General features: G+C 38.2%; 1 protein-coding gene across 2 annotated transcripts; it reads right to left on the bottom strand.

Annotated features, from left to right (window-relative positions):
* Positions 1-247: 247 nt before the first annotated feature.
* On the bottom strand, positions 248-23,128 carry cyld (cylindromatosis (turban tumor syndrome)). 2 transcript variants are annotated; one of them, XM_014980551.2, is made up of 17 exons: positions 22,737-23,128; positions 20,797-21,333; positions 18,078-18,380; positions 15,747-15,852; positions 15,105-15,200; positions 14,543-14,659; positions 10,463-10,845; positions 8,489-8,654; positions 8,259-8,400; positions 8,023-8,145; positions 6,701-6,792; positions 6,359-6,425; positions 4,131-4,263; positions 3,921-4,029; positions 3,668-3,786; positions 3,164-3,380; positions 248-2,040 (listed from the first exon to the last, which is right to left on the bottom strand). In XM_014980551.2, the coding sequence occupies exons 2-17, from the start codon at positions 21,280-21,282 to the stop codon at positions 1,856-1,858; spliced, it is 2,844 nt and encodes a 947-aa protein (XP_014836037.2). In that variant the 5' UTR covers positions 21,283-21,333; positions 22,737-23,128; the 3' UTR covers positions 248-1,855. The 2 variants fall into 2 exon arrangements, with proteins under 2 accessions (XP_014836037.2, XP_014836038.2); XM_014980552.2 differs by lacking the exon at positions 14,543-14,659 and having other exon boundaries at positions 22,737-23,120.
* Positions 23,129-24,283: the final 1,155 nt, after the last annotated feature.

The following is a 24,283-nucleotide window of genomic DNA, read 5'->3' as shown; positions in this document are numbered from 1 at the left end:
GCTTACAAAAACTGACTTATTATTTCTGCCAGTTAGCAAATAGAAATACTTACTGTAACCCAAAGTGACCTCATTTATTGTCTTCATAGTGAAGAAAAAAGGTTTTATTCAGTGTAAAATCTGATTTCAGCTGTTTTTATCCGATGCTGATGTCTGTAGTTTGCTGATTTCTGTGTGTGGCACAAACCAGTTGACCACTTAGGATCTAAATTCAGTTTTCTGCAAGTGGAACATAATCAAAGCAATGTTTGTCAGTTTTATTTCTTTAATAAAATGTCTTATTTAAATACACAGATATATGGTGTTCAAAGGTTACACCCATTGTGCCTCTTCATTTCTCGTCCTTTGTTAACTGATAATTGAGTCCCTGTTAACAATCAGTAGTTGCTATCAGACACCATAAAGTACAAACACTCACTTAAATATACAGTGAAAGAGGCCAAAGAGTACTCAACATCATCAACCCTGTTTCATTTTTTTTTCTGATTTTGTTAGGATTAGAGTTTAATAAATAATATTTGATCAGATCTGTTCTGTTATCTCGGGCCAGGCTGGAAGTATCACAAGTCACACTTTCATTAAAGGCAGCAAGAGTCAATACTTTGCTTCTGTTGGAAATCAGGCCTGCCAGGACAGGCAGGAGAGGGGAGAAAGGATTTGTAAACATAAAACATAATTCAGACTTCCTCATTAACACAAAGAGCGAGACACTGCATTTCTTCACACCGCACACTCTCGACTTAGAGGAAAAACAGCCAGACTTCTCCAGTTTTTCACCTCATTGACCCTATGAATGCACAGAGTGGTCCACCAAGCAGCTTTACAATAGAAGCCATTGTACAAGTCTCCTTTCATGCATTTATCTACCACCTACTCTGCATTAGCAATGCAGGCCATTCTTTAGAGCAACAGCAGAGGAGCAAATTTGTATTCCGTAACAAAACGGTGATGTCTCCCTACCAACAAATTAGCACTCGGGTTTTCAAACGGGAGAGTGTACGAAAAAAACAAAACAAAACAAAAACGTAAACGTTTCCTGATAGGTCCACTTGGAAATGGCAGAAAGGTGCTGAAGTTTGCGGCAAAGCGCGAGACTTTTACAAATGCTGCGTCTTATTCTGCAAATCATACACTGAAGGACATTTCTACAGATGATATGGAGATATGTAAACCAGTTCGCAAAGAGTATGCTCATAATGCGACTGCACACCGAGTTGACATCTATACTGTTACTACCCAGAGAAATCTATGCTACTAAGAGATTTTGCACAAGGTTTTTAGAACAGCACGTAGAGGCTGGGTGAGGTTTTCCACACTGTGTTGCTTCCTTAATGTGCGATATGGAAAGCTCCCATGTATTACAGTGATTAAGAATAGCAGGACTCCTCTTTTCTTAAGGTAAATGAGGTGAGCATGGTCCTCCCACAGGCTCGATTTGTTTTTGTTGCACATGTTTAGTCAGCCACTGCGACGCAACGCGCCCCACAGCCCGTCGTCTCCATCCTCCCTCAACAGGGAGTGAATCCTCATAATGCCTACTTTCGCTTCATTAACCACTGCCGATGCTCAGCTGTGAGACACATGAAAGCTACATAGGACTACATAAGGAACACAATACTTTAAACTAACGCACAGTGCAAATAGGCTTCTCCCTTCTTTCGTCCATCTCCCTAACTTCCAGAAATGAGCCGGCTTTGAAGGAGAGGATTGCGCCAGATAGCGCCCCCTTCTGGCAAACAGCTTCTCTTCTATTAGTTCGGCCATAAAAGTTCTGGTCTTTCTCTGAACCGCCAGGCCTGAAGGAGTGGAGATGGAGCAGCAGAGGATGAAAGGCGGAGGCTTTAGGGAGAGGAATCTACTTGTAAAGGCTCATGGTTGGGCTCTGATACATGCACATGTAGGCGTCGCAGAGCAGACGTCGCGCCTGACCCTGGATGCTCTTGGGGTCTAAGGTGTGCAGCTCCTCTGGGGTCATTTTCAGGTAGGCTTCCACTTCAGGACAGGGAGACACCTGCGGTATGTTGAAACCATTCTGGCCTCCTGCAACACAAGATTTAACAGTCACTGTTAAATTTAGACGCTTCGAGAACTGATCAGTAACATGTATATAACTACTTATAAAGCTATGCATTTAAAAAGCAAGACTTAAGATGATGAACCTTTCCTTAAATTATTTACATTAAAGTTTCAGGACGCAGTAGGTTTTACAACATCCCAACGCTCTATGGGAGGTTGGAATGATGAGGATAATTAATGTTAAAAAAACCGTCCAGTAAAAATGTGAAACAGCACTGTGTCTCTGTAAGTGTAGGGTGGGTGATATGGAATTAAAACGCAATATTTTGTGCTGCTATAGTGTTAACGATAAAAGTGACAATCAGAAATATTTTTAGGTAACCGTATGACTGTGACTGCATGGCACAGCAATGATAGCCCCACAGGCACAAATGCTGCTCCTCAGAAACATACCCACTGATAACGCACTTCTTTAGGACGCCAGTCACATAAAGAAAAGTGATTTGTTTCACTAAGCTGCACACAGTAACTGAATTTAATCATGTTTTCACATGTACTGATGCTCTAATTGAAAAAAAAAAAAAGACAGTGGAGAAAATTATATATATATATATATATATATATATATATAAATAAAAGAAAAATAAAACTTACAATCCCAAATTACAGTTTTTTGGAGAGTGTAACAACATTAATTTGAATTTGTTGTGACAAACAAAATCAAAATCTTTTTCGCAAGAAATTTATCACGATAATTGATAAACGATATGATAATTGCTCTCCCAAATTAAAGGAGTTAATTTAGGGGATAGATTTAATGATATCCTAAAAACAAGCAAAAATGTTTCTTTATATAAATATACATATAAAAATACCAAGTATGAATTAGTATGAGCAAGGATAAAATAAAAAAAGCAATCTAAACTTCTGTGTGATATGCAACTATTTTGTTCTGATCATTGTGTAACTTTTTCCCCAATATTACCATTATAGCTTATTAAAAAAATTCTGTTATACTTCTTTTTTAGATGATGATATTACATGTTGCCTCAGAAGACATCCAACATGAGAACTATAAATAAATTGTTCAGACCTGAGTTTAGTTACTTTACTTCAGAACAAAGCGTTGTGCGGCGGTCACACCCACCATCACGGTCCGCCATGCTGTCGAAGAAGAGCCAGGCAGAGTCGGCGCTGCCGTACTTGACGAAGGCCACGTAGTGACTGGTTTCGATGCACAGCACAGCGAACAGCTCCATCCGCTGGCGGGGAAAGCCGCCCTGACGTCCCTGGCCTTCCTGGAGCTCCTTTGGGACGGACAGTTTGTTGTGTCGATGGGCTTTCCTTTTCGGGTGGAGATGAACCTAAATCAGTAACAGCAGAGGCACCGTCATCATTGTGGAGAAATAAAAGATGCCAAATTAGTTTTTTAGGAAAAGATTTAGAATAAAAACTTAAAGGAATAAAGTACCTTATGCAATATGTACTACTAGAATATTATAAGTAAAAGCTATCGGAGTCTAGTGTGGAAACGTGTCCTCTTTGCGGATATAATCTGTGTTCAAGAGAATGTGGTTTCTTTGGATTTGGCGCCACCAACTGGACAAGGGTGATTTAAACTGATGTCGCAGCACTATTCTCTGTTGCTTACCTGCGTATTGCACTTTTCACAGAACTGCTTAATCTTGCCAGCAGTGATATCCCCGTCCTCATAACAGTCTCTGCATTCGTAGAGAGCCAGGCCTGCACAGATGCGACACTCCCTAGGAGCTGAAGGAGCGACAAAACACAAGCCTTCATCGTCAAACACACCCTTCTTTAAGAAAAAAAAAATGCTTCTTTAAATACCAAATGCCACAGAGTTGTGAATCACCTCTACAGACTAGGAAATAAATACAACTCACTGTCTTCAAGAAGGTCTGTGATGTCTAACTCTAAGGAGGGAAAAATCTTGTTGAACATTTTGAAGTCCTTGCCAAAGCGTGGCATCTGGATGATAAGGCAAGAGGGAGCCTAGAGGAGGGGGAAAGAAAATATTATAACCAATCAGAATTGAAATTGATTTTACACTGTGCAGAAAATATAAACATTCCTAAAAACAGAGTTCTACTTACCTCTGCAAATTTCAAGTCACTGGTTATGAAGGACCACTCCAGCAGCTGCTGGCTGGTTGGAACTCCAACCTTGTCCTTCTTTTCCATAAAGATTTGGTAAAAATAACAGTCTTGGACTTTCTGACCTGCAGACCTGAAAGATGAATCAAAATGCCATCAGAAGTTACATCTTTTTTGCATACTTATCGCTAAGGTTACAGATATCAGCAATTGCTCACAAAGGTTTACAGGTGCATCGGAATTAACTAAAAATCATTGAAAGGTTCATTTGTTGGTAGTAATTCAATTGAGATTCACACGGTATGGCCAGCAATTGAAGACAGTAACTGCATTTCCATAACAAATGTTCAGAAAACTCTGTTGATATTCTGCCATTGTCGAAAAAACACAATTTAAAATTCTGGTGTTTCCATTAAATATGAAACGCAACTAAAATCACACATAGATACATTTGGTTGCACGACAAGTCATTAAAAAACACGCCACAGCATTCCTCCCACTTCCTTTTGTCTTCTTTGTCTTTTCTGCCAGTAGTAACGTCTGGTTGTTGATCATGTGGATCATGTGATGAGAACAAAAAGTGTTTCCATTGCAGTTACGTGGAGTACACCAGCTTCAATAAACCACCTCCTCCTAACGCAAAAAGCTTCTATTGAAAGATGTGAGTCGTCTCAAAACTGGAGTGTTTTCATTAAGCAAATTTATTTACTTAATTCCACAATTATATGGTCAATGGAAATGCAGCTATTTCGAGGACATAACAAATTCCATGTGTCAAACCACTTCTGAGACAAAAAAAATACCAGAAGTCTCTCAACTGGGCTACGTCCTGTTTTCATATTACAGTCATGTTTGTGTTTTATTTGGATATAAAGGCCCCTGGTTCTACAGGAAGAGCGGAGAGGCACAGATTCCTAAATGCTTGGAGTCCGGTGTTAAGTTTCCACAGCCAGCAATAATTTGGGGAGGCAAGTCAGGTCATCTTTCCAAAGCCAGCATAGTAATAAACCAGGAAATTGTAGAGGACTTTATGTTTCCCTCTCCTGACAAGCTTTATGGAGATGCTGATTTGATATTTTTGGAACCTGCTCATAGTGCAATAAGTACCAATATCTGGTCTAATGGAGATGGTAACACTGTACTTGATTGGCCTGAAAGCTTGTCTCAACTAATGGAAATTTAAAACCTCACCAGCGCCACAGGCTCATCACAGTAATTAATGCAAAAGGAGCCCCAACCACGTACTGAGTGCATATATTGTACAATACATGGACGTACTATTTTAGTGCAGCATACTAATATTTTTGTATTAAAAAACATATTTTATTTTATGCTGGCCTCATTCAAAGTCTTAAATTGGTGGCGAGCATTGTTGAGTATGTACTATTTTCCTTCCACTCAATATTCCATTATTACATGCTTAGCTGAAATACTTTAAACAGTCAGTCTCTATAGCTTTAACATTTAGTGGCTTAACATCTGGTTGAGGGTGTTAATGTCACTATACTTAGCGTCTGCTGATGTAGCCGCATGAATGTGTGGGGCATATATATATATATATATATATATATATATATATATATATATATATATATATATATATATATATATATATATATATATATATATATATATATAAAGAAACTGAAATAAACCCCCCAGTGTGTCATGAATATATAATGCAGGTTATGAAATGAATTTACCTTTCAATGATATTTGACTTATTGCAAAGCACCTGTAAAATCCAAATGAGTAATTCCTAAAACATCAACTTGTCACTCTCAATGTGAGAATATATAGAATTAGCAGATTACCATCTTTAAAACCAGAAGGAACCTTTTCCAGCAGTCACAATTACCCTTAATGTTGCAAAATGGTTTTATTTCTTCCCACTGTTCCATGTTTGTATAACTTGAGCAGCTTGCTCTTTCTGTTTCATGTAATTAATTAGAATATAAAGGCATAAACTGGCTATTAAAGTATATATATATTGCTACACCATTATTAAATTCTAGAAATGGGAAAAACTCTTTGCCACCAATAACAGAAATATATTTCACGAGGAATAATATCTGAAGACCGACTTCTCAAATTAAATACACATTGAGAAAGTCTCTACATGGCTATGATGTTACTTGTAACTGATTCTTTCTGTTGTAATAATATTATTGCCATTAATAATCTAGTACTGCATGTAACGTCAAAGGACTTCACATTTTTCCCCTTACCTCAGCTTCAGCAGTGGATCCACCCTCAATATGTGATGGAAAAGGATATTAAGGAACTCCTCAGGATCTGCAGAGCAAAAAGTGCTTCACTAAGGTTTGGTATTATTAAAGTTATGTGCCAATGCTGCCATCTACTGTTGACACAGAAAATGTTTGCTTCAAGAGTTAGTATTAAAATATTTTTTTAATATATTTTTTAAATTGGATAAATCCCAAAAACTTTCAACGTAAAAAAAAATCTCAGTCTAAACTTAAAAACAGCCAACTCAAAAATTTAGACTGCCATCAAATTAATTTTTTTCTACATTTTTGCATTCAGGGTATCTCAGGGGAAAACTCAACCTTTTTCTTCAGAAGTGAATCCCGAGGCAGCTTCTACTTTTTCGAGGATCCTCCTGAGCTTCATCACTTTTGTAGCACAAACGTACCCGTGTCTGGACAACGACAGCAACATTGCTAAGGTCAAAGTTCAGTCACAAGGGCATTTCAGATTCAGTGAAAAGATAAATTACTCTGTTCTTTCAATTGGGTTGTGACAATGCCTTGCAAAAGTATTCATGTCCCTAGTAATCTAAAAATTGCTAACACTTGCTAAAACCTCAAATTTACAACAGTTTTTTTTTTTTTTTTTTTACAAATAAAATCTTAAAATTGTGAGAGCATTTATATACCGTGTCCCTTATTTAAAACTTATAAGGACCATTGTTAGATGTATTCACATTGTCACATCTTTTGGGGAAGGTTTTCAACCACATTTTTACATCTAGAGGATGAACATTTTGCTTTTGCAAAATAGATCAAGTTTAATCAGTCTGGAAGGAGAGGAGAGCATATTGTGAACATATTTACCCAGTTATGTGAAAACATGAATATATAAAGCCATAAACTATTCTGTTGTAGCACTGCCTGTGTGTTCAGGCTCACTGGACTGCTAGAAGGTAAACCTGCGTCCAACTCAAGTCTTTTTCAGCTTCGAAGAGGCTTTTTTTCCAACATAACCTGTATTTACTTCCACAGATCATGTAATCAGTAATAAGTTGGAATGCTTTTCTACAGCAAGAATAGGGAGGAGAATCAGAGTTAACTGAATAATGTATGGAACAAAATACAGGGCAATGTGTTCAGGACGATGCACATTTAGTTATCCGACACATTTAGCATTTTAAACCTCTCAGTAACTTTGTAGCAGTGTTCCTTGGTCTTTATGATGCTGTTTGTTTACCTACAGTCTCTCAAACCTCTGAGGCTTTTGCGGAACAGAGCTGGATTTCTAGTAAAAGCATATTAAAGTTATTTTTTGAAGATAATTGTCTGCACAGGATTTTATTAAAGTGGATCAGTGAAAAGGGAACTGAACACAAATGCGCACTCCACTTTTCCAATTTCTATATGTTAAAAAAAGAATATAAAATAATATAACATTTCTTCCTGTTATACATTCGTACCCTATTTTGAATTGGTCTTATAGGTGAAATACGCTACAGCTTGTGGTTGCAAAGTGGCAAAATATGAAAGAGTTAAAGAAGCAAAATTACTTTTGCAAGGCACAATATTTCAAAGTATTTCATCTTTCTTATGTAAATGCAACCTAAAAATAGAAAGTCTTCTGTGTCTAAAACTATGAGAGGCAACTAATGTTATACACCCGGAGTACAAACACTTACATGCGCAGTGGATTGACTATCTCTGTGCGTAGCAGCTCCTGAGTCTCTCTGTAATACTCCACATCAGTCTTTGATCGTGGCCTCAGCAGAACCGTGTCCAGTACAGAGCTGAAGGAGAAGAGACTGCACAGCAGAGCGCAGAAATATTTACACCATAAATCAACATTACTGGCTGGTGGGCATCTACACATTTAACGAATATGACCATTCAAATTAAAGTTTACTGTAACACTGACCAGAAGAGGGTTGAATCCAGGTAGCAGGAATTGTAGTGGCCTTGAATGCCTTTCTTTTTTCCCACCATGACATCCAGACCGTCATTCTCAGTACGTGGGGGGGTGTTCTCGTGCACTACCTCACTCAAATAGCCCCCAAATGCTGCAAAAGTAACAAAAAGTAGCCGTAAAGATTTGAGAAGACAAAAGTTACATTTGAATATGTTGAGTCTATCCTCTGACTGGCTGACCGATAGAGTTGCACCGCTCTATGGGATTGGAGGAATGGTGCAAGGAGGGGAAGCGGGAGTCAGGCCGGCAACATTTCAGCTTTACAAACAAAGCTTTTTTCGGTGGGCAGGTGAAGTAGCGAGTCCCCTTGAAGGTGCCATCGGTGCATCCAGGACACTCTTCTTCCTGAGAGAGAAATGTCATCAGTGGAAGGGTTTACTTTAAGCGTGGGCTGCAGAAAACACAGGTTTTCTCTAACAGATGTTAAGCAATTTCCACCTAATGCTAATGCTTTCTAAAGGAAGTTCACATTTGCCCCAAAACAATGAGAGGAAAAATGTTGCTGGAGTATTACGATGACTTAAAAGGTGAAGCCTTTTGTGAAATTTGCTTGTTCGTTTTTTTTTTGGGTGCTGTGACTTCCTCAAGTCTACCCATCATCATAAAGTTGCCAAGCAACCACAAGAAAAACCGGGAAGTCAATGAGATCGGCTAAATGAAAATTACTGAGACAAAACCCCCTATGAAACCACAGATTGTCCTATTTTGTTTCTCCATTTTTACCTTTTACAGAAAGTCATTTGTGATATCTTCCAGTGTTCATGCACTTTTCCCACAGTAAATATTTATACATTTACAAGCATTTGGTAACACTTTATTTGAAGGGGGGTGAATAAGACTGTCATGACACTTTCATAAACATGACATAACACATGTCATGAACATGAATAAGCCTTCATGAATATTTATGACTGTTGTCATAAAGCGTCATTCGGTAAATTATGACACTTTTAATACAAAGTTGACATTATTCAAAATGTCTTTGTTATGACAACTTGACATTAACCAGGAAATCATTACTGTTTAAACTTTACCTTTAATAACATAAAGTTACCTAATTTTTAAAGTGAAATCAGTAATTATTTTATAACAAATTTATATCAGTAATGATTTCTTGGTTAATGTCAAGTTGTCATAACAAAGACATTTTGAATAATGTCAACTTTGTATTAAAAGTGTCATAATTTACCAAATGACGCTTTATGACAACAGTCATAAATATTCATGAAGACTTATTGATGTTCATGACAGGTGTTATGTCATGTTTGTGATGGTGTCATGACTGTCTTATTCAACCCCCTTCAAATAAAGTGTTACCAAGCATTTTTTAGGTAAGTTTTCAAGCTTTTCCAGCACCACACTTGGGAGATAAAAACAATTCAAATCCATTTCAATTCACAATTATATGAAATCATTTATTAATGTTGTCACTGTTTTATGATAGTATTCTACAACCTTACACCAGTCACCTTATGCACCTGACTGGCCTGAGAACAAAACACTAATTTAGCAAAGAAATTGTTCAGTTTTAATAAAGTTGTTTAACCTATAAGCCAACCTTTATGTCAGTTAACCAGACCAATAAGATACTGAGAAATTAGGAATAATAAATATTCATTACATTGAAATAGCCAAAACAAATCATGTAAGGTTAAAGACCTTTCTCCTCAAACTAAACGCTTAAACACAACATACAGAACAAATTACAAAAATTTCTCTAAAAAAATGTTTTCTGACATTTAGCAAATAGAAATAATTTTGGTAATTCTAACTAACCCAAAATAAGAAAAGTTTAGTCTGATTTAACTTCAGACATCAAGAAAAAGTTTCTGTCTTTTTATTAGGTGTTTGAAAATATCTGGCTTAGATTGTAAATGTTTTCCAAATGTAGGTTTTAAATTAAACTTTAGATTGCACTTTATTACAATAATGTGCAGTTTGAATATCAGGCACTTTCAAGGACTTTATACAGAATCAAGCACTTCCCAAAACTTCAAAATGCCCAACTAAAATTCAAACATTTTCAAGGATTTCATGCGATCCCTGGTATTCCCTAAAAGATACATCTCAGATGCGTGGAGCTGCTTACTTGTTACTGGTTGTCAAACTATAACTACTATTTGTCAAATTATAAACAAAAGGTTGCGTCTCACCAACTCCAGTCCAGCCAAAGGCTCCAGCAGACCAGGCGGCAGGCCCACCCAGCGAATCACGCCACACAGAGGGGGGTTCTCCTTCACCTCCACCAGAGACCCCACCTCAAGACCTGGCTGTCCTCTTGGGGGCGTCGGAGGCCGTGGAGACGGAGGGGCAGCGGGCAATGGGGGCTCGGGCTGCTCGCCCATTACAGACCCGACGGAGAGAGAGATGGGCCCCTGGCTTATGTTCTCGGGGGTCTTGCGGTTCAGGCTGAAGGGCAGTGAGTGGAACTTGTTGTCACTTGACAGCGAAGAAGAGGGCGGGGCTCTGGAGGGGGGAGAGGACTGACTGAATTCTGGAGGGGTGTCGGTGAGCGACTTGGCAGGGTCCTCTCCAACTGCCGAGGAAAACCCAAAGAGCAAAATTTACCATTTGGTGGAGATGCGACGGCGATCTTTACCATCTTAGAGATGTCATATGGAGGAAAGTGAAAACCAATGCTTTGATGACAGGATGGTTTCAGAAACTTTTTCACTAATGCTCAATTACAGCTATCTCAACACATGAGAAAACAAGCCGGTACCTTTCACCCAGTTTGAAAATCATTTGACATAGTATGGTGCACCTGTGGAAGTTGCTACTTATTTCAACCTTTTGCATTTGATATTTTTTTCAGTTTCACCCTCTTTGAGCTGATCTTTTAGTCTCCCACTGGATCTCTTGTTTCCACTTTAGTGATGTTTTGTCTCCAATATTCAAATTTCTATAATCTACACAGTCTACTGTATTGACATGGATTCTGCTATTAAATTGGTTTACAATGGACATTGTGTTTACTCGATAGTAACAAACACAGAAAAAGTATAGTCATAAATTTATACATAACTTCTTTTCAGACGTGGCTGCAGATTTGTTTGAGGATAAAATGTGCCTGTATCACACTGGTCGTAAAGTAAAATAACAGACTTAAAATATATTTTTGTGATTTACTATAAGCTCTTGAAAATGTTTAAAGAGTTGGCTCATTGGGGAGTAATGACACACTTCATCCATCTTATTTGGGTTGTTTAAGAGGTGTAGACAGAGACAGCCAATGACTGGAGCCAAAGTCCTCACCGAATTAAAGGCACAGACACATATAAAGTTGCTGCCGCAGCTTTAAGGGAGGGGACACACTGGAGCCACAGCAGTTTGGATTTAAACTTCGTAACTTTCTCCCCCCAAAAATATACAATTTTAACTCATATAAATTATGTACCGACTATTAATATTGACACATCCATTGCTGATGACCGTGACAAATTGCATCTGCCCTAGTTTCATCATACATGAAAAAAATCTGTTAACTACAGCAGAACATGCGCATAAACTGCCTTGCGAAAGTATTTTAACCCTTTGCACCTTTTGATATTTTGTCACATTATAACCAAAAACATTGGTGTATTAATCAAAGACACAAGAGATCTATGGTGACTTTGGAGGAGCTGCAGAGATCCAGAGCTGGGTGGGAGGATCTGTCAACACCAGAATTATTAGCAATACACGCCATAAATCTAGCCTTCATGAAATGGAAGCAAAAAGAAAGCCAAACAGAAATCAATAAGAAGCAACATTTGGTGCAGTCCAAGCAAAATTCTTTTACCTAAATACAAAAAGCTAACAGTTGCAGAAAATGTACACTGCAAAGCAACCTCAACACACTAACCACACTACAAAAATATGCAGGTTGTGTCAGGCTGTCAGGTGATTCTTCTTCAGCAATTGCAGGGAAGCTGGTTAAAGTTGTTCAGAAGGAGAAACACGCAACAAATTTTACAAGAAAAGCTTCTAGAGGAAGTTGAAGCCTTGACATTGAGGTGAAGGTGGGATACTAGCAAACATGTAGAGCTACAACCTAATCTATTAGATCAAACCATATCCACATGTTAGATTAGCGCAGTCAAAGTTAAGATGAAATCTAGTTGACAATCTGTGGCAAGACTTGAAATTTATGCTGATATACTTCCCAAAGCATGAGATAATGCATAAAGTAGAATGAGCAAAAAGGTTCATCTTTATATGTCCAAATTTCCAAAAAGAGTCAGTGAGTCTTCACAATTTTGCATCAGGTTGAGATGAACTTTCACATAGAATCTCAAAGAAATTCACACAAGTTTGTGGTTGTAATGTGACAAAATCTGTTAAAAACACTAACTAAATGCCTACGAGTTAGTAACATTAGGCTTGTTTTTTATACACAGCAGAAATATTCCGTCAGTAAGAAAAAATGCAAGTCAGTAGCTTATTCCACTTAATTCACAATAAAAACTACAAGCATCCAAACCATAAGACAATACTACCCCAAAAGTGATCCTTTGCAAGATGTAAATGAGCACATGAGCATTTTACAGGATGAGTAAGCAGTTGTAAAAACAGCATTTCAGCATTTATGAATGACCTTCTCATTTCCGCAACGCATAGAGAGATATTACAGCGTAGAGCTAAAACACTTTTACACTGCCTTGCATTTTTACTGCTGTCATGCCAAATGGAAACACTACAGCCTTTTATTTCTACCGTATCTGTTCACCCAGTCAGAGTTTTAGGGTTCATTTCACATTTTATAACACATGCATTTTTTTTCTCTCTTCAGTATGAAGAAAAATAAATTGTCTCATGTACAAAAAACAAAACAGCAACATCAAATCTCAGTAGGTGTTGAAATGAAAAGCTTATTCACAACTGGAAGATACTGGTAACAACATGAGCCGGCCAGTTCAAACACAACAACAAAAGGATCCAGATTGAGTGCCGACACCACTGAAACAATAAAAAAATAAATAAAACAATGAGATGTGTTGTTGAAAAAAATGAATCAATTATGATCTCAGTGACAAAAGCTTTTATAAATACTCAGGCATGCAAACAGCAACACAAACACACTGAATCTATTATCAGCAACTGTAGTCAAAATAAAAATAAGGCATATGAGAGTCTGTTGCAACGCTGAGTATTATTAAAAGTCTTTAGCAACACCCATCAACCCAACATGAGACAAAATAACGCTGAAATGATGATGAAGGACAAGACGAGTGGAAAAGTCTGCATAGCAAGCTCCTGCATCGACCTACTATCTAGATTTCTTCACACAATTAGTTGGACACATTTACTTCAAGTCTGTTGAGTTTACATTAATACTGCTGCAATAAAGCGCCAGTAATTTTATTCTATTAAATGCCAAATAAATATAAACCGATGCAGAAAAAAAAAAATCAAATCATTCAATTGCTTCAATTACTTTAAATGGTTAAAGAAAGAAAAATTATGAGCTAATATTTGTATTTTTTGCTTCATCAGAAAATTTTCGGACACATTCATTCTGTTTCTGTGGTCTGAAATTGCTTCATGTCATCGCTCTCCAATACAAATACGTGTCTGTTTCTATAAATGTGCCACTCCACAAGCAATTTAGACACTAACATGGAAGCAGTCACTTCAAAAATATTTTACATATAGCATTTTACAAAAATAATGTAATAAAATCAACATTTTAGGAATATACATTTTTATGTTATATACAATAATGGTGGCTTATTCTGCACATGTATAATTAATCAATCTTTTACGTAACCTACTGAAAATACAATAGGTTTCTGTGATAAAATGTGTAATTATGGTCTTTTTGCTTTAAAAAGAGATTTTTGGCTTATATTCCACAACACTGTCATGGCCTATGTGACAATTTTTTTTTTTTAATTCAGGGGCTGCAAAGATTTTTGCAAGGAAAGTATATCTTAGCTGAGTATATCTTGTATTAATTATAGTGAAAAGAGAGCAAACTTGAGTCTGCTGCATGCTGGATGGGTTTGAATTAATGTTTAATTTTCTATTCATATCAAACCATGTCAAAAATGTTAAGATCCCACATTAACAGGGTTGAGGTCATATTCAAGGAAACCTTTATTAGAAAAGCCAACTGTTCCAGACTGAATGTGTCATTATAGAGTAGAGGTAGCTCAGCAGTCGGGCAGAACCCATTTATTGGACCAATCAGTACACAGCTTGTGGTGAACAGGAGCTTGCCAATCAGACGACCAACATCTCACGAGTTTTACCTTCATCAATGTACCATGTGCTTTTGGATTTGGGCTGGGCTGGGGGATCAAGAGAGCTCCCATTTAAAGTATAGTAAAAGTCAGACTTGCTTCTACCGCCACACTGATGAGCTAATCCTGCAAGTAACGCAAATACATGAGGAGGGAAAAACAAGAGAAGGGTTTAATGTGCATGGTGCACAGCTGATTAGTATGAATCAGAAGTTGTGTCAACAGCAATGGGAAATAAAATCCAACAAAAAAAGATTAATTAAACAACTACAAACTAAAGGAAATCACAGCAAAGAAGAGCAGTATTCGCATCAACTCACACCTCATATTCTTATTTTACCAAGACTGCCCATCAGATGTTATCTAAAATGGTAAAAAGTTATTGTTAAGTGTGGTTTGCAACTACACATAAGTCTGTGAAACCCTCTAAAACATGAGAAAAGCAGGCAGCTGTTCATTTATACAATAAAAAGTGTAATAATCTGGGGTGAGAGGCCTTTTTAAAAATTAAAATCACTGCTTGAGCTGTGGAAATGTTAGGTAGCTTAGCATCATAACACCAGTGCTGTACCTTTGCTCTTTGGTTTGCTTTGACCAGAGGATGATTTGTCACTGCCTCTGGGGGCAAAACTGTGCTTCGGCAGCCTTTGGTCCTGCATGGAATATTCTGCACAGAAAGAAATTCAAATTAGAGGCACGACACTGCAAAGTAAGTGAAACTAGGAATTTTCTAATTTTTTCTATGTTAAAATCCAAAGAAAGCTTAAAAAAAGTCAATAATTTTATTGGCTACGCAATCAAATATTTAAAATGTTTAACTCAAAATTAATTCAGGGAAGCATTCTATATATACTCAAGATTAAATGTGGACTAAATGTGGAGTTCCTGAGTTTTAAAGAAAATGGAGAATTGTAATAAATTACAGTGTCAGTATTTATAGATCTGTGTTTTTCTCAAGAGAGATGGCAGAAACATGCATAAGCAAATCAATATGCCACTGTGGAGAACAAAGAGCCAGAGTGTCTCACTTGACTTTCAAAAGCCAGAGAGCCATCACTACAAAAGGCTCTCTGTTCCCGCTGCAAACCAAACACAAACTCAGACTGCTCAGAAGGAGCGCAGTGCTCGTCCGAGGGAGGGACGTTTCCAGAAACTAAAAGTTCCAGCAACGCAAATGTGGAGTAAAAACGTCAACACAGATGTGGTGACTCACCTGGCATTACGTCACCAATGGGAACAAGTCGAGTGTGCTCCAAACTGGCAAAATCACACACCAGCTTCCCTTCAATCATGCCATCCCAGTCTCCGATAGGATTGTCCTAAAAGAGTCGGACATGAACAAGTTGATAAGGTCTCAGGTGCTCCTTATCATTTGATGCCTTTGTGCTGGTGGCCCAAATATTAAATCCCCTCGATTCTGATGATTAGTGAGGCCAGTTGTCTTGTTGCACAACCTAAAGGATGTGCTTTAGCTTGATCCTGCATACTACCACTCCAAACTATGCAACTCCTCTTGACTACCTAAATAGCAGATCTTCCAACTCAGTTCGTTTCTTTTGAAAGCTCCAAGCAGAAGCTTGCCATTCCTCCTCCTCAGGTTCAAATTTAGGCTTTTGCTCCAGAGGACTATGTGGAATAAGGTTGAGACCAGAGTGACTAGCAAGAGAAGGCAGGGCGAGGCTGGACGAACAGTGAGGCAGAGCAGTGGGCTCTCCTCAGCTCCCAGTTGGCCCTTTGCCACGCTGTTGGGTCATACAGCTCCAAGTCTTTACCTCACTCCCCGCGTGACTGCCTTGCCTTTGTGTGGGAGGCTCAGATGCACTGAGTGGGCTGCTGCTGCTGCGGCTGCTGCTAGCAATCTGTAGTCAAATGCTTCAATCTCACTATGAGTACAACGCCACAGTAGCCATGGATACTAAATGAAAGGAATAGTCATTGAAAGACAAAAACTAAGACAAACGAGTCAATATATTACATACTTATTTGTCAATGTATTACCCAATACCACAATATGTAGTCTTTTTTCATGGCATGGAATGACTAACTTAGTACAAAAACACCATAAAGTGACGAAGCTACAACAGCCCTAACTGGTCTGCCACTGACTAAGTGTCACATTCTTTATCAGTCAGAGCAGAGACTGAGTGCAGGTCAGGTGTGATAACAAAATATCATAATTCTTGTATTAAAAAAAGAAAAAACTGAAAACAAATGAAAAAGCAAAAATGAATCTTCTAAAACTAATATGCTGTAAAATATTACAGCAATAACACCATCTATAACATATTATTTTTATGCAATTCTAACAAAAACAAAGTATAAAGACAGACTAAATTTAGAATTTTTCGTAAAGTTAATATTGCACAGAATGTTACACCTTTCTGCCATTTTGCACTTTATAGAGAAACACAAACATAACAAGCAGGGATGCACAGTATTTCAGCATCAACATCAGCATCTGTTTAATAAGTAAAACTGGGCCAAAACTGGCCATGTGGTATTTGTTTGGTCCTGTGACTGTGATAGTGATGCAATACAGGTTAAACTGGAGAAAGGAAACAATGTCAGTGGTTTGAAATGGTGTTGCAAGTTTAGGGAAATAAATGTTACATATATTTCCCCTGCTAAAGTCCATCGTGGTATAATTTAAACTGTCACTATGAATCAACAGATAAACCCCAATATCTGATTGGTTAACCACTACTTCACCTCAACCGCACACCATTAATCTCATCAATAGCAGCGTTAGCACTCTCTAGCACTTCTCCAGTATCTCATTGAAGGTATTTTAAACTTTGGGAACAGTAGTTAGAAAGAAAACATTTAACTTTTTAAAACTTTGGTATACATCTTTAAACCAGAACCCGACCTAAACCCAGTGCAGGTCAATCTGTAATAACAATAATGTCAGAAAACTGGACAGAGAACTCAAAGTACAAATCATCAGATTAACAACAATATACCACAAATAACACCAACAAAAAAAAAAAAAAAAAAAAAGAAAGTCCATCTTTAATGCTTACTGACACTGCTGAGTAGCAGCCAGGTGCTAATAATTACATTTATTGATAGCCTCATCAGTGGCAGGTGTGAGCACTTCTATATCTTCTCTGGAGCATCCAAGTATGTTTTAACATGAAGACCAATAAGAAAACTTCATCTTAAGCTCAACAATTAGAGTATTAAATGTTTACGCAAAATAAGAAACTAAATTATTATTTATCTGGAAGGTATTTCAATCTCTCCTTCCTTAGGACAAAACTGACCAACGTGGAAACGTTTAGGCATAATGCACAGTTCCATGTGTGCTCTAAAAATCAGCCACTGTCTTCTTTTCCTCTGACATGATAGAGGTTTGACTTATAGGCCAGCCCATCAGCATTTGTTGTGCTGACCATATACTTCGCTGTACAAACAGTTTACAATTAAAACAACTATTTTAGCCATATGTATTTAAAAATATCCCATTTTCATGTTCCATCCCACTTCTGTCTGGATTTAAAATAGCAGGTACAGCATCCTATTTAACTGGAGCCATACTTACCATGTCAACTCCCACATAGTAACCCAGGCTCTCGTTCCCTGGCAGCAGGTCACAAAAAATGACGGTTCCTCTCTCGGGCTCCTCTCTCAGCACCACCCTGGAGTTGATCTCCAGCGGAGCATAGTCCTGGTCGTCCTCCAGCCTAACCTGGTTCTCCTCCAGCGGGCCCAAACCTTCGTCATCCTCATCCTCCCAGAGTTCAAGCTTGTCCAACGCCACAAATACGCCACACTCCTCCTCACAACGGAAGAGCTGCCGACCCTGGTAGGAACCCTCCGTGAAGCCCTGACCCCGACCCTCCTCCTGGGACAAGAAAGGAGAGAATATCAAACTTAATTCAGAGAGAGACTGGACAAAGCTGAAAGAGAGAGATCAATGCATTGTTCACCCTGCATGGTTTAACAATTCTTACCCAAAATGTCTTCTTACATGCACTCTTTTATGGCATTTCAGGGAGGTAGAGCTTGAATGCATTATCTGTCTCAGCCCCCTCATAAACACTGGAGCAGGACTTAGAATAAAAACAACATTGTGCTACAGTAGGCAACCCATTGTACCTTGCTGCTGTACATATGGTCCAGAACAAGTTGCGTCACATCAGGGATTTAGATTTACTACCAAGATTATACAAAAAATAATTGCCATGATGCAGTTGTTTGCTTACATCTATTTTAGTCAAAACACTAATTGAATGTAACACCAATAGGACAAAAAGGAAATATATTTAAATAGTCAACTAATTTTAAAAAAGAATCCAAATAAAAAAAGCCAAAAAAGAAGTGCTTTCTGATGTCGGAAACACAGATGTGATGTATGAAAATAAAAAGACATTTGATACTTTTACTAAAAATAGCTGCAAGTTTAATCTCTGCAGCTCAGCGCTCCGTATAAACAACTTTAAACATCCATCATGTTTACAATGTTTTTCATTTGTTTGCTTTAAAGGTATAGTTCAGATTGTTTTCGAGTGAGGTTCTGTAAAGTTTTAATCAGAATATATTTTCCTTTTCTGTAGTGTCAAATGTGATTTTTGAAATAATAAAAAAAAAAGGAACATTTTCACAACACAAAAGAAAACAATTTTACTGGAGATTAAATCTTGACACTTTCAAGATTGTTGCCAAGTTTGTTGTTGTCTTATAATGTTGGCTGGATGCATTAATTTGCCTGATCAACTTCGATTCAGCAGTCTGATGTTAGTAAAGCAAATAAATGTTGAGGTTTTGTGACATGGTGACATTTGTACAATGACATCAAAAATTTACATGCTTGCGTTTTTTTTTTTTTTCAGGTCTTGTAATGTCTGGGGATTACAGCAGCAGGTCAGAGTCACCGATACGATGAGTAGCCTCTGCCAGAGTAGGTTCATATCATAACACAAGCTGAAAAGACTATCACAAACTTAACAACGGTATTTTGTCACAGTTAATATCCTCTAATGGGGCCAACCTATTGATTGATAGAGTTTGATCAATTAGATATGGAAGTTAGAGATCGGATCAATTTGGGAATAACGTCCCATCCTTGTTGAGTAGACTTTGGAAGAAAGAAGGGGCACTTTTATGATTTGTCAAGTGGTTTCTTAGTTAACTACTTTTAGCAAAGTTAGTCGATAAAAACATTACGTCCATTTCATGCATTCAGCACTAAAGGAACATGCTCACAAATACAGTATGCATGTTTAGTTTAATGAGATACAAACTGCCAAAAATACTAATTCTTTATTCCTACAACTTTCAGTACATTATATTAAGCATGGCAACCATACTCGATACTGAAAGTGGGACTGCTCGGTTACCTCTGACTTTCCTGGTCACGATTGCTACTTTCAAAGGCATTCTTGGTGCATTTTTGAGTGGGAACTGGGAAAACCTGACTTCTGAGTACAAACAAAATGCACCTATTAGTCACTTACCACTCTAAGAATGTCTTTGGTTTCTGCGAACTTACTGTGATTTGACATTTGTCTGTTGCAAATGCGAACTTCACATAAACGTGATTTTCAAAATCTGAACTAGCCGCTTGCATGTGCAGCTCAATAATTAGAAGATCACTGAAAAAATAATTTAATTCAATAATTTAGCTTTAAAAATGGTAACTTGTAGGTCCCATATGGCTTGATACAGAGTTTATTCTATGCATACTTAATCTTAGTTGGGTGGGGGGGTTATTAGTCTTATATAATATTTTCTAACAAACAATAATTTAGAGATGTATCACCTGTAAATAGTGATGAACAAAATGAACTAATAATTTCACAATTAAGCAATATGGTAGCCCTTATTATTCATTCCTTTGTTGACAGGAACTTATAAGGTTAACTAACTGTATAGCTTTTGGCTTTAAGAAAAAAAACAGTAACATACTAGTGTGAGAAAATTTTAAATATAAGCTTATTTTCTCTATAAGTCAGGTTCCTACTTTCACAAATCCTAAAATAAAACACTAAGTTGCAAAACCACAACCTCTTTCCTATTGATGAGGTGCAGTTCTCGTTTAACCTAATTTTGTTCAACATCTGTGCAGTGCTTTGGTCTGTGGTTCTAACAGACATTTTCATATTTGTTTTGCATGTACCTTAAGTTACCAGAATATTTTTAATTTTCATGTTATTTTCCCTTCTTTATAAATGTATTATTTAAAACTGACTTGAATTATAATTTTTTCTTTATTAGTATTTAATCTATCATAAAAGAAAAATTAACAATCTAGTTCTTACCAGGAGCTCCACTCCAAACCAGATTCCAGACAGGGCTCTGTCAGGAAGCAGTGAGCCTTTGAAGCGGACCACTCCGGGCAGAGGTTCATCCCCTGAGCGCAGCTGCACGCGCACCTTGGAGCCGCAGTCGATGTCTCGGACCCGTTCGAGCCGGTCTTCGTCGCAGAGCAAGTTGCATCGCTCCTCACAGTTGGTGATAGGGAACAGCAGCTCAGCCAGCTTCTCATCCAGCTCCACCACGTCCCGCTCATCCAGACTCAGCACCACGTTGGTCTGGTCCAGGATGCGGAGGCTCTTCTTGCCCTTACACGGGGGCAGCGTCCGCCCCAGGCTGTTGCGCTCCTGGCAGGCTTGGCCGAGGCTTCCGCGGGGAATCCTCAGGGTCTTTTGGGTGGGCTTCTCCACAGTGCATTCCTTCACGACCATGTAGAAGCGCCAGTCCTCCCTGAAGCCCCCACTAGGCTTCTCCCACAGGGCAGAGCTCATGGCTGCATGGCAGACTGGGGGCCCAGCGCCAAGACAAGCTTGACTGGCGGTCTGAAATTAATAGTAAAATAGTCTCACAGGAGCAGTCCAAAAGAATAAAATTAAAATGTTTGGAAGAAGCTAAAAAATAAATCTAATCCAACACATCACACAAGAAAAGACGTTATCTGTAATCTTTGCCATGACTAAAAGCGGTAAGAACGGATGAGTGAATGCCCCATATGCATGGGTGCAGCATTTTGCTATTTGTAGCGTAACAAAACAAAGGATTTACAGATACCAGAAAGACTCAAAGATTTAGCTCATTACATAATGCAAAAACACATGCAAAATAAAGTGGAGATGTTATTTCAGTTTTCAGAAATCAGAAAATCTTACTAACATTCTAAATATTGCTTTTTGATTAGATCACGGTCAAAATACTACACCCACCAGCCTTTTATTACAACCACTTAATTGGTTGTTAATACAAATAGCAAGTTAGCCAACATGAATTCCTTTGAAACTGTTTTGTTTTTAACCATCACACTGAGGTTAACTGTTCTCCAACGGCCTACAGTCACAACAACTCAATACAGTAAAACCAAAGTAGTTTTTGGAAGATGGTGGAAGGAGAATTTCACATCATACATGTGGAGCTGATGCTGCACCTGAGTAATATGTCAAGCTGGACCAATATCTCTGAGAAATGTGCAATGCCTGGCCCATCCTAAGCTATAAAGAATTAAAATGACTCTGAAGGCAAGAGGGGCTCCAACCCAGCTCTATATAAAGTGGTTGGTGAGTGTATATTTGATAGATCTGATATTCAGTTTAATTTCTGAGGTAGTCCATCAATGAAGTCGATTCATCCCTGTATGACACCTCTGTTTTCAGAAGCACCTCTCTCGTTACTCAAATATACACATTTGAAAATACTAAAAATAGCCGGGAAGCAGACAGTGGATTTTTTTTTTTTTGCCACGCATGGTAGGACTAACAACAGCATGGTGGATTTCCCCTGATCACGTCTCAGATATGATAGTGTTCAGCATATCTCCTGCACCGCATCCGTCATTTGTTAAAAGGATGACAGCAAAAAAATATTTAAAATACTAGTTTACTTCACATATTTTTGCTTACAAGAACTGACACAGCATCTGGACAAATCGTTAACTCACTATTGTTACGGATAGAGTTGCACAGCAATAAAATACGTCGTTGTCCCAGCGTAGCCTATTTTCAACCTGAAACGGGGAAGCAGTTGTTCTATGACATTTATTTATGTTGTCCATCAGAAAAGCTCCACATGACAGATTTTGTACAGATTGTTATTTAACGTTTTCCTTGACAACTAATAAAGGATTGTATCACCAGGCAGAAACAACCAGTCAATGCCCCCCCCTTTTGAAGGAAATGGCTAAAATGATCCAAACTGTCATTCATAACCAATGCAAGCGAGGAAGACGGCTTACCTTCGAGACAAGGCAGGTTACTCGGAGGCTGTGGGTGACTGACAGATCATTTCATACATCCATCAGATAGAAAGCGGCTTCTAAAGCATGACAAATTCCTTCTGCTATAACCTCTGCTAGCTCAGCCGCTAGCTAGCTAACGCTAGCGTTCAAAACAGCTGAGTGTCAGGCTAAAGTTAGCCGTGAAAGCTGGTAAGTATGCGGGCAGAGGACTGCCACCAATTAAAATTAACTGAACGCATTTAGATATTGGTTCTATATATAAAAAAAAAACTTCAAACGCTATAACGCAGCATACATAGACTACATTTATTATTTACAGGAGACGACCTCACCGTCGGTATGGCGTGACGTCACTGCGCTCTCTCATAGACATTGGCCAGCTATCTTTTTAATTGACCTGTGATTGGTTAATTCCGTGTGTTTAAGGAAGTCCTAGTATGAGGGATTTTCCCACTATGTCAGGAAAACATAGTTAGGTTGAAGTACATACACATACACTTGCACACACACGCATTTTTCAGTGATATTCAGTAATATAAATATTTAAATCTTAATTAAATTGGCTACATTGTCATAAAGCAGGTTCTCAAACTTTGCAAACAATGATTTGGGTTTACATAATATTTATTTTATTATTACTATTTACCCAGTATTTTGCCATAATTCATTGTTTTCTCACCCCAACAGGAGGGCACAGTGAATTCAAGATGTTACAGATTTTCTGAGTCACTCTATCAAAATCAAATTAGACACATGCATAAAGCAGTATCAAAATGACTTGGCCGACCACCTGATATGGTGGTGGCAACCTCATTCTGTGGGGATGCATATAGAAGCTGGTTATTAGAGTTGATGACAAGGTGGACATGGATACATACAGGGTAATCAGGGCAATATAACACCCTGTTAAAGACAACAAAATATTTAAGACTCCTGCAGAAGATTCCCTTCCAACAGAATTATTAAACATACAGCTGGAGCTTCAGTAGAGGATTAAAATTTATTTGATAAAATTATGTAATCAAAGTTCAGGCCTAAATCTAATTCAAAAATTCTTGAAAGACTTGGAAATTGCAGTGACCACCCCTAGCAGCAGATTTAGCTGGGACCCGGAGAACTAGCGTGCCCTGTAGCAGTGGCCCAACAAAGTCAGGGAGCCCAGGCCCACCAAACAGCTACTAGGAGAGAACCAGCACACACCTGAAAACCCAGCCCCAGACGCCAAGAACCACCAATGTCCCAGTGGGTATTGGCACCAGCCACTCACAGGCAGTGTTACAGGAGGAAATAGGCCCCACATTTGGTGGGGCCCTGAGATATTCAAGGGGAAGGGGAAATCTAGCTGACTTGAAAGATAAACTATACTCCCAGGTCCGAGAACTGACACCACTGTAGGGTAACCCGCCCCAGACCCTGACAAAACAGGGTCTGGGGCCATTCGTATGGCCTCCATAAGAATCTAATCGTATCTGAACCAAATCACAGTTATGAAGGCATGAATGTGATTTTATTTAGCTGCTTTTCATCCAGTGACAAGGATTTAC

Source organism: Poecilia mexicana, unplaced genomic scaffold (genome assembly GCF_051168715.1).
Source record: "Poecilia mexicana isolate PSO_F unplaced genomic scaffold, ASM5116871v1 scaffold_3, whole genome shotgun sequence".
In the NCBI taxonomy this organism is placed as follows: domain Eukaryota; kingdom Metazoa; phylum Chordata; class Actinopteri; order Cyprinodontiformes; family Poeciliidae; genus Poecilia; species Poecilia mexicana.
This window is presented reverse-complemented; position numbering and strand designations above follow the sequence as displayed.